Source organism: Orycteropus afer, unplaced genomic scaffold, assembly GCF_000298275.1.
Source record: "Orycteropus afer afer isolate SDZICR_OR568_19922 unplaced genomic scaffold, OryAfe1.0 scaffold00005, whole genome shotgun sequence".
Taxonomy (NCBI): domain Eukaryota; kingdom Metazoa; phylum Chordata; class Mammalia; order Tubulidentata; family Orycteropodidae; genus Orycteropus; species Orycteropus afer.
In genome coordinates this window covers 23564095-23575521 of record NW_006921592.1, presented here as the reverse complement: position 1 = coordinate 23575521, position 11427 = coordinate 23564095, and the positions used below count along the sequence as shown (strand labels likewise).

Sequence of the window (11427 nt, the reverse complement as noted above, 5' to 3'; positions counted from 1 at the left end):
AGAAGGCTGGTGGTTCAAACCCACCAGCCACTCCTCGGAAGGAATACTGGGCAATCTACTTCCGTAGAGATATTGCCTCAGAAACCCATGGAGGGGTTGCTATGAGTCAGAAAAATGACTTGACAGCAGTGAGTTTTATTATTATTTTTTTCTTTTCTTTTAAAGGCTGACAGAAATGGTACAATAGAAAAAGAAACAAGGTGGCAGAAAGAGTAGTGAATGCAAAAGCAAAGTCTTCAGTAGAAGAGAGGTGATGGAACCTAGAACAGGTGATCTGGAAAGACAAGAGGCATTGGTCAGTGAGTAGGACATTCTAACTAGAGGTTCTGAGTTAAAGATTTTTTAGATAATGTAGTTATTGGTAATGCCAAGGTCTGGGATAAGATTGAGAGAGGGTGGCAGAGAGGGCTGAAAGGAAAAGATTGTTCAAAGTGAAGAAGTCAAGGAACTAACAGACTGGGATCATTGTGAATATGAAGAGAAAAACAGCAGTCCACGTGCTAAAACCGTGAAGAAATGAACACCTGAGAGATCTAAGCCTGGATGCTCTAAAGACTATGTGGTGACTCTGAACAATGTCAGTTTAGATAAGGAAGAACAAAGTTTCTCAGAATTCCCTTCCATAGGGTTCTGTGTTATCATTGGCCACAAGGCAAATTCTGTACTTGATTTGGAAGGAGGAAGTGAAGCAGCAGCCTTATTATTTTCGCTCTCTGAAGACAGATGCAGACTTCAAGCACTGTGGCAATTTGGACCCATGGTCACTTTGGTTGGTATGGGGCGGCTCCTCAACATGTACCCTCCAGCAATCCAAATTTACCCTCTGTAAATCTTGGACAAAGTTCATATCCAGCTCCACACTGATTCTCCTGTGGGTCCATGGCATTGAGACTAGAAGTGGTGAGGCAGACACTGATTCCAATTTGTCCTCACTGGTCCCAGTTTTCTCACAGGTCTGTCTGTCTCTACATCCAGATTTCCTTTGTAACTTCTGTCTGGAGTAGTTAATGGCAAGCTGTTCAAGGAAGCTACACATTTCCAGGGAAGAGGATGGTGGAAACAAAGGAGGGCCAACAAACCTACTTTAAGGTCATGGGCTGTGGGTTATGGAAGGAAAAATAGCCAAGAATTGAGAGGGTTAAAGTTGGAGTCATGTCTTCAAGGATCAGCCAGGTTTTAGTTAGAGTAAGAAGGTGGAGATCCAATTCAGAAACTCTATAGGAGAGTTTGCTAAGAACAGATTGGGAGTTCCAGAGGGCATAGTGGAGGGGAGAGGTTGTAATGGGACTTAAGCCAGTTTAAGAGATGTACCAAGTGATATGAGGGTTAGTGCCTGGGTGACAAGGAATGGTTTGGAGGTCTGTTGCTATTAGCTGCTGTTGAGCTGGCCTCCAACTTATGGCGTCCTCATGCACAATGGAACATAACACTGCTCTGTCCTGCACCATGCCCATGATCGGCTGCAAACTGGACCATTGTGATCCTCAGGGTTTTCACTGGTTGATTCTTGGAAGTTGATCTCCAGGCCTTTCTCCTTAGACTGTCTTAGTCTAGAAGCACCTGTCTGAAACAGTCTGAAACCTGTCCAGCATCACAGCAACATATAAGCCTCCAAAGACAGATGGGTGACTCTGTATGAGAAGCATTAGCAGGAAAGCAAACCTAGGTCATCCACATGGAAGGTGAGGTTTCTACCCCTTTTGGAGGTCTAAAACCAAACCAAACTCACTGCCATAGAGTTGATGCTGACTCATAACGACCCCCATTGGGTTTCCAAGGCTGTAAATCTTCACGGGATTCTAAGGGAGTAGATTGCCTCATCTTCCTCCCACAGAGCAGCTGGTGAGTTGCAACCATTGACCTGTTTAGCAGCCAAATGCCTTACCCACTATGCCACCAAAGCTCCTTTCTTGGAGGTTTAGTGATCATTAATGAAAATCTTGATGTGAGGCATGATGATATTGTTTTTCATGGTCTCTGGCCTTATTGAGGGAGGAGGAATTGGTCTCATATCTCATAGCCCCCTTTTCAGGCTGGGTCTATAAGGCAGTTTATAGCTCCCCTGTCCTGCAATGCCCTGAGCCTGGGATAGAAGCATCCTCAGAGCATGCAGAGCTCTGGGACTTCTCTCAAACCCCGTTGAGAGCTGTATCAAGGCCAGGGTGGAGTGTCAAAAAACAAAAACAAAAACAAAAAAAAACTGGCGCCCTAAAGCAATGCTTCTAAAAGTGCAGTCCCCGGCCAAGAATCTGCAGTCCCCAGACAAGCATCTCCTGAGAACATGTTAGAAATGTAGATTCTCAGGGCCCCACCAGTTCTACTCAATCAGCAACTCCAGGGGTGGTGTCCAGCAATCTGAGTTTTAACCGGTCTTCCAGATAATTCTATTGCACACTAATGTTTAAGACACACTATTCCAAAAGAATTCAAAAAACATTTTCTTAAAGATTAGAATGAATGTTCACTTTGGTTCTTATGAATATGCAAATACAGAGTTTTAAAAATGAAAGAGACTATTTTAAGTCTCTAACTTTAAAAAATTATTATTGTTTTCAAGTATATAATCTGGCCCTAAGGTCCCTCGGTGGCACAAATGGTTAGCTTTCAACTACTAACCTAAAGATTGGGAGTTTAAATCCACCTCCCAGTGGGAGCTCTGGTAGCATAGTGCTTAAGGCACTTGACTGCTAACCAGAAGGCTGGTGGTTAAACCCACCAGCCACTCCTAGAAAGGAAGATAGGGCAATCTACTTCCATAGTGATACTGCCTCAGAAACCCAAGGAGGGGTCGCTATGAGTTGGGTCCGACTTGATGGCATATAACAACAACAACAACAGTGGTGCCTGGTAAAGAGGGCCTGATGATCTGCTTCCACAAAGATTGTGTCCAGGAAAACCCTATGGAGCACAGTTCTACTCTAATGCATGAGGTATCCATGAGTCAGAATTCACTCCATCACAACAGGTTTGGTTGTTGTTTAATCTGGCCCTGCACTTTATATGTGAAGCTTCCAAGCTGCAGAGAAGGCAAGAGACTTGTCCAAGTCTTCTCGGCAGGACTGAAATTACAACTCCAAATAACTCAAATACTGTTTGTTTGGTGCTGTCCAGTCAATTCTGACTCATAGCAACTCCGTGTGACAGACCAGAGCTGCCACAGGATTTTCTTTGCTATAATCTTAACAGAAGCAGATGGCCAGGGCTTTCTCCCTCTGAGCACTGGGAGAATCCCAACCATCAGCCTTTCAGTTAGCAGCTTAGTACTCAACCACTGCACCACCAAATGCATCTCAAAATAACCATAGCCAAAAAACAGAACAGAACACAAAACCCCAAAGGTGCAGCCTTTCTATTCTTTTCAGATAGCTTAGTATCGCCCTTAATGTGATGTCTACCACTTAGCTAGAGCAAGACAGTGTGCCTTATTCCCACTCCCTCATAGTTCCTTTAACGTTTGTTTTGTTCTTAGGATTGCAGAGGTGCAGCTTCTTAAGGCACACTCAGAGCGTCTGAGGAATGCAGCAGTTTCGGAATAAACAGGAGACTTTTCTGCAGCCTGATAAATCTACATGTGTAGAAATGCTGTTCTGGCTTTTGCTATTTCAACTCCACTTGGCCTCTGGGGAGAGAAAGCCGAACTCCGCGCGCGCTGGAGCCCCAGCTCCCTCTGCTTCTGGAAAGGAGATTTAGCCTTAATTTTTGTGACAGATGGAGTTGATAGTCTCTCCACGAAAAGGGGAGGGGGAAAAAAAGCGCCAGTTTTTGACAGGCAGCAGATACCCGATGCCTCTGGTGGCCATTGGCTGTGTTGCGCCACCGTTAAGGTCGCTCGCACACTTCTCAGTCAGGGTTACAGCGGCTTCACTCTGGGCGGCTTCGCAATGCGACCTCTCCCTGGTAAGTCAGCAGTTTAAAGTGAGTGAGGCATTGAAACGTACATTTAAACATAAATCTTGATGTACGCCACTTTATCTCCCTCCTCTGTGTTGTGACTGCGGCCAAACAGTGCTCCATAACCGTGGAGATGTGTAAAACTGTTATTCTCATTACCGACCTATTACGAAATTAATTCAATTGGTGGAATTTCTTTCTAGCAGTTGAAAACTGATGCCTAGCACAAGGGCCCTTCCTGCCAGAGCTGCGAGCTGGTATAGGGGGTTTATGAATATCAACATCCCTCTACCAAAAGCGTGAGCACAGGCGCCATAGTTAAAGAACTTGACAGTTGGAACCCACCAGCCGCTCTGCTTGAGAAAGAGGTGGCAGTGTGTTTCTGTAAAGATTTACAGCCTTGAAAACCCTGTGTGGGAAGTTCTACTTTGTCCGAAAGGGTCACCGTGAGTCCGACTCAACTGTACAGCACTGTTTTGATTTTTTCATGTTTGGTTCTTTCAGGTGTGTTTTCTTTTGTTTTTTAAGTTGTCAAAGTCCCACCTTCGATTATCTGAGTCCTCCCTCCCCGCCATGTGAAAACTGAAAAACTAAACTCTGAACCCAGTGTGAGTCAGAGATGGGGGGCCAGGGAGAACTCGTAAAACCAGCAAAAGCAAAGAACATAAGGGGAAAAAGTACATAAAACAAAAAGGTCCAAGCCGAGCCGGATACAAACAGCTGCCGCTAAACCCTGCACGCTGGTTCAGAGCGCAAGCAGGAGCTCCCACTCCAAGCCTCCTTAAGAGTGGGAGGAGCTCCCGGGCCTCTGTCAGACTCCTTAAGCCTTTTCCTTTCAAGCCCTGAATGCCTGAATGTGAGCTGCCCACCACCCTCCCCGCCCTCCCCCACTCCGCAACCCCACTCCAGCGACTCGTAAAAAAAAAAAAAAAAAAAGTTTCAACAACAACAGGCAGGACCAATAGTATCTCGAAAGTCGGGCAAGGGGGCCGAGCAAAGGCGAAAGAGAGTGGAGAAAGGAGAAAGCGGGGAGGCTCAGAGCGCGCGGGGCAGGGGCCGACGAGCTGGAAGAGCGTTGCTAATGTTTTTGTTTGTTTGCTTTTCCATGCATGCATAATGAGGGGGCACCGCGGCACCACGCGGGGGCTCACGGCCCACTTTTGTATTTAAAGCCTCGCTGAGAGCGAGTCCGCCGCCGGGCTCCGCGGATCCGTTCCCGGGGCTCCTTGTCACCCGAGAAGCTGCGGCAGCCGCTGCGGAGAAAAACCCGGGAGCCGCTCTCTGGCCGCGCAGAGCTCCTTGTTTTCCCCGCGCCCCCCGGAAAGGACTCCCGGTAGCCGGCCGAGGCCGGGGTCGCCGCGAGCGGAGGGGGAGGGGAACAGCCGGGCCGCGGGAAGGCGGGCTGCGCACAGACGCCGGGCCGGGAAGCGGCGCGATGCGAGAACCCGCGGCAGCGGCGCAGCGCTGAGCCGGGAGGAAGGAGCCGCTGCGGCCGCAGCACCAGCTACCCGCCTGGGCGCGCCGGCCGCACAACGGATCTGCAGGCGCGGAGCAAGATGTCCTTGCGGCGCCGCGCGGTCCTGCAGCCCCGCGGCGGCCCCGCGCCCTGCAGTCCCCCGGTGCCGCTGTGAGCGCCTCCCGCCAGCGCCGGGGCCGAGTCGGAGGGCTTTCGGGGTAGAGCAGGATTGTTGGTGGCTGTGCCTTTCTAGAAAGGCCCGCAGTCCTCGAGTCGACTTTCTGCAATCAGCGGGACACCAGGCAGCGGCGCGAATGGATTTATGAAGACACTCATGCAAGAAGTTAGCAGGACTTGGACAAACTTTTCCACCGGCTCCACGTCCGCGGCTCCCCGCGCCTCGTCTCCTTTCCCCTCCTCACCCGGCGGCCGCCGCTGCCCGCGATGGTGGCAAGGCTGCTGGGCGGCGGCGGCGGGGCCCGCGGGGGGACCGTGCCGGGAGCCTGGCTTTGCCTGATGGCGCTGCTGCAGCTGCTGGGCTCGGCGCCGCAGGGCTCGGGGCTGGCGCACGGCCGCCGCCTCATCTGCTGGCAGGCGCTGTTGCAGTGCCAGGGGGAGCCGGAGTGCAGCTACGCCTACAACCAGTACGCCGAGGCGTGCGCGCCGGTGCTGGCGCAGCGCAGCGGGGGCGACGCGCCGGGGGCCGCCGCCGCCGCCGCCTTCCCGGCCTCTGCCGCCTCTTTCTCGTCACGCTGGCGCTGCCCTAGCCACTGCATCTCTGCCCTCATTCAGCTCAACCACACGCGCCGCGGGCCCGCCCTGGAAGACTGTGACTGCGCTCAGGACGAGAACTGCAAGTCCACCAAGCGCGCCATTGAGCCGTGCTTACCCCGAACAAGCGGCGGCGGCGGCGCGGGCGGCCCGGGCGCGGGCGGGGTCATGGGCTGCACGGAGGCCCGGCGGCGCTGCGACCGCGACAGCCGCTGCAACCTGGCGCTAAGCCGCTATCTGACCTACTGCGGTAAGCTCTTCAACGGGCTGCGCTGCACCGACGAGTGCCGCACAGTCATCGAGGACATGCTGGCCGTGCCCAAGGCGGCGCTGCTCAACGACTGCGTGTGCGACGGCCTTGAGCGGCCCATCTGTGAGTCGGTCAAGGAGAACATGGACCGCCTGTGCTTCGGCGCCGAGATAGGCAACGGCCAGGGCAGCAGCGGCTCGGACGGGGGCCTGGACGATTACTACGACGAGGACTACGATGACGAGCAGCGCGCTGGGGGTGCAGGCGGCGAACAGCCGCTGGACGACGACGATGGCGTCCCACACCCACCGCGCCCGGGTGGCGGCGCTGTTGCGGCTGGAGGCCACGGGGACCTACCCTACGGGCCCGGGCGCCGGAGCGGCGGAGGCCGCTCGGCGCCCCAAGACGCTTGGACCCCGCTTGCCTCCATCTTGCTGTTGCTCCTGTGGCCACTCTTTTAGCCCTCACGCCCCCGGCGGATGACTGCGGGAGGGCCCGGGCCCTGCGCCGGTGCGCGCTCCCCAGCTTGCTCACGCGGCCGGGCACCTGTGGCCGCGGCTAGTCACACGGCTTGGGGACGGGTAGAGGGGACAGTTGGGGATACTTGCCGAAACTTTATCGAAATAGACTCTGCCTAGCTGGTTTCCCTGCCCCGAGTCTTGGCACGTTCCCCCTCTCCTTTGCCGAGCCTGAGTTCTTGGACGTCCTCCACACCCCCATTCCAGGCTCCAGAAAGTCCCAACTTGTCTCCCCTTGAAAATACCGGCCTAGCTGTAGATTTCAGGACGAATGTGGTGAAATGGGCGTTGGGGGGAGGGTGGACAGAATCGTAGCTCTGAACTTACATGGGAGGGTGCTGACCAGCTGGGCCTTAAGAGTTTTAAGTTCTCAAGGGACTGGCCTTGGAACCAGAAGACTTGAAGCAAGATTTATTTTGCAAAAGGGCTGTCTTCTTAGCATTTTTCCTATGAGGGGGGGGAAAAAAAAAACAAACAAACACCGGTATAAATCCTTATTGATTGACCAGAGGTGGCTAGTGAGGACACTGCAATCGTGAGTAAATAGATTCAAGTCCCACTTACCGATTGTTTCGTTTACACTTGATATCAGCGCCCAGAATTCTCAGTAACATTGGAGGGGGAAAGGGGTGCTTGCCTTAAGGGTGGGTGGCAGGGGGCTAATATTCTTGAATTAAGTTTTGGATAACTTTCAGCCTTTGACCTTGATTTCATTCCTACCACTCTGATCTTAAGATAGGGGTCAAAAAATGCTGACCTAAAAGAATTACTAGTGGTGTCGAACAATGCAACGTTTTTATTTAAAAGAGCTCTGGCTTGTCATCTATGAAAGCCTCTTTATGATGTTTGTTTTGTTGTCATTTTTGTTCTTTACATCAAGAAATTGTATGTACAAATATGCAGAGAAATTATATTGCCTCTGCTGCTATCAGGGTGCTAAGCTCTGGTAAATCTTATATAAAATGTATTTAAAACTGGGATTATTACCAGTTGCTGTACTTTGTATATAGAATTTTTATAAATTGTATGCTTCAGAAATAATTTATTTTTAAAAAGACTTTAAAAGTTATAAATCTACATCCATGTTACACTTTAACCCCACCCCCCACCCTGAAATGTATAGAATCCATTTGCCACCAGGAAGCCAAACCACAGTCCCTTGGGAAGGATGCTTTATCTGGAACAGTCTTAAGTGTACAGTGTATTTTATAGATTTGAAGTTAACATTCTTATTTTCAAGAGAATTTATGGACATTGTAGAAATGTATAAATGCATTTCCAAACTGCCTTAAACATTGTATTTTTATAGACATTTAAAAAAAAAAGTCCTATGTTTTAAATAACTATGGTTTTGTGTATTTTTTGGTTATTTGTTTTATTATAATGTGTACATCAGTAAAGAGTTTTAAATAATGAATATGGTGTAGTTACTTTCCAGACTTAACATTGTGGTTAACCCAACAATATGTGAGGAGAGTGGTGAAAGGGAGGCACTGGTAATCTATCAACCATCAACTGAAATTATAATACAGTACAAGACAAGAAATAAGGGCTGTTATTTCTTCCTCTAATTTGATGAACAATTAGACATCTGTAAATGAGGCAGTTAAAAAGGTATAATTGACCGGCCTCCATTGACTTTTACATTTGTTGAGATAAGTCACATACATAGTGTTTCCTCTACATAATTTGGATAACCCAGACATCTCACTTTCCCCACCCCCTTTTCCACTGGTGACCCCGGCCACCCACACCCCACACCCTCAGGAGTGTCTTCTCTGGCTACTAGACATTCTCTTACAATCAAACATGCCAATAACATCTGTTACCAATAGGGCTTAGGAAACCTACAAGACTTACGACTTCAAAGTCATTTTCACACTTTTGGTGAAAAAGTACAAAATTTTGTTAGAAAACATTCAGGCGGGCAAAAGTAAACACACTGGGGAGAGGAACAATTACCAGGACTTGTAATATTGTTGTGAGGAGTTGTTTAGCAGCAGGCTGAAGGCTGGGTCCCTGCCAGAGCTACTGATCTACACTCAAACGCCCTTAGATAAATAATTACACTCTTAAGCTGTGTCGAGTGCTGATACACTTGACCTTGTAAATAGAAATGTTTGCAGTAGGAATAAACTCCGGCATTGGAAAATCTTTTAAACATTAACACAAAAGAGAGCACTCTGTCCTCTGGGGATTTGAGCTTGAACCTCGCCAAGCTAGGCACTTGCAAGGGGGAAAAAAATGTTTATTTATCTTCTATTCCTGGTGTTTATTTAAAGCTTTTCATTTTAAACGCGGTGATTGGAAGGCAAGTCAGGAGTTTAAAAGTCACCACAAATAAACTTTGTCTGAGGGGTCGACAGATTAGCAAGATCTCATGTCTCTTTATTTGATATTAACATGTGCTGAGAAAACATAACCAGATTTCTCTGCTGCCTAAAGTAATTAACAAAGCTATGCCCCCTTCCAACTTCCTCTACCCGCTGCCACCCCCTACTTTCTAGGTTTCTTTAGCCTTTAACTCCCTCTTTTCCCAGCTTTTATGGAGTGACTGGAGGCACTTGTTTGTGGACCTAAAACCAAGATTTGTATATGCATTGCATATAAGATAGTATCAAACAAGTATCTATGAGGATGGTGTGTGGCTGGAATCTTGAGTCACCTGAATGGTTGACTAAACATATTGTTAAAACAAAGCTGAAAGCGTTGTTTCTTTGAGAAGAGAACAAAGCGTATTCGGAGAGACTTGTAAATGAAAATGAGCTTTCTTTACAAAACGACTAGTTAGCAATTCTTCCGGCTTCATCCTTAAATATATTTAAATCATCTCCATCTCATGTTATTTTAACACGTTAGTGGCTGAAAGTTAAATCTTTGTCCCAGAGAAAGGCCCAGTTTTTCCCCAGTAAGAAGTAAAAGGCATTAGCACTGGAAAAGGCCTGATAATTAACTGCTACAATAAACTCATGACTTGATTTTACAGGGTCCTGTCAAAAGCATCTGCCTAGAATAAATCAACACCACTCACTCTGGGAGAGAGAGGACATGAGGCTTTATGCTTGCTTCCTTGAAGAAAGTGAACATTGATCGGTGGTTCATTTTAATTTAAACAATTACATACAGGACCTTGAGACCCCTGTCACCCCACTACAAAAGTAGCAGATTCTAGAACAGTTTTTTGGAGGATCTTAGGGCAAAAGGCTGTTGGTTATGGGATCGTGTGTTGCCATTTGCTCCTAGGCAAAAAGCATTTTTACAGATGTTGGCATCTGTAATACCTCACACTCTCTAGGGAGCCTTTTGGAATTTGGGGCATTTGGCAGTCTCAGATATCTCACAGAGAATGCCCGGAAGTGCCATTAGTGAGAGGGAAGGTATCTCTGGGTTTTCCTGAGGAGTCTTAAAAGTTGACCCCCTTCTAACAGAAGTCTTACAGGGAGAAAGGAACTCCTTTTGTATTTCATGTAAAATTATGTGTCCTCACAGTCTTTTTCATTTCCCCAGTTAGCAGGTTTGAATTCTCAGTGACAGTTTATTTGTCTTTGGAGGCACTTCAGTGACAAATGTTTAAGGGAGTGTGGGACAATGGTCAAGAACAAGGAGGCAGTTCATTGAACTGACAGTGACCATACAGTAAATAGAAGGAGGTTCAAGCTTCACTGCTCACCCAAGCACACAGCAAAGCTTTTGTATATAATCACAATGGACATAACATAAGGTCTCTGTTTATTTTTAACAATATCTAGCAATGTATGCGATCAATACGCATATGTGAAGTGGAAAAATAGCGTAGGGAAGGAAATCTCTGCACTAAGTAGCAAGTCATCCAGTACTTGGGCAGCACTGTTATAAATGCCCATAAGGAAGGAAGCAGCCCATGGGCCAAATGCCACAAATAAAAGGAGCTGCCACTCTCTGAAACATGCGGGGCAATGGAGTCCATCCATATGGGTGAAAACCCAGGTCTCTACCTCGAAGATTCAAGAGAAATCACATGGGATGGGGTTTCCTTTCTTCACCACCCTTCTTATCCACACCCTCACTCCACTCCACCCCAACAATGTTATATTGTTACTGTTTTTAGTTGCTGACAAGTCAATTCTGACTCATGGTGACCCCATGTGACAGACTAGAACTGCCTTTGCCTTTGCCTTTGCTGTAATCTTTATGGAAGCAGATTATCAGGTCTTTTTCTGTGGAGCCACTGAGTGCGTTTGAATAACCAACCTTTCATTTAGCAGCTGAGCACCTGTTTGTGCCTCCTTCCAACGTTTTGCAGTATAGAGGAAAACTCATGGTAACTTCCGTGTGTGCAGCTAAGAACAGTTCCATTGGATTTTCACGGCTATGACCTTTCAGAAGCAGATCAGCAGACCTGTCTTCCAAGGCACCTCTACTACCAACCTTTCAACTGGTAGTAGAGTGCTCAACAATTTGTGCCACTCAGGGTTGGAATTAACTCAATGGCAAGGAACAACGTGAACAACATAGACCAAAAGAGAACAAAATCGTCATAAGAGTGTTCAGAAACATCAAAC

The 11427-nt window shown here is 48.1% G+C and overlaps 1 protein-coding gene across 1 annotated transcript; it reads left to right on the top strand.

Annotated features, from left to right (window-relative positions):
- The first annotated feature begins 5791 nt into the window (after positions 1-5791).
- GAS1 (growth arrest specific 1) lies at positions 5792-6829 on the top strand. The gene has a single exon (XM_007939082.2). It carries the CDS (start codon positions 5792-5794, stop codon positions 6827-6829), a length of 1038 nt encoding a protein of 345 aa, XP_007937273.1.
- The last annotated feature ends 4598 nt before the right edge of the window (positions 6830-11427 follow it).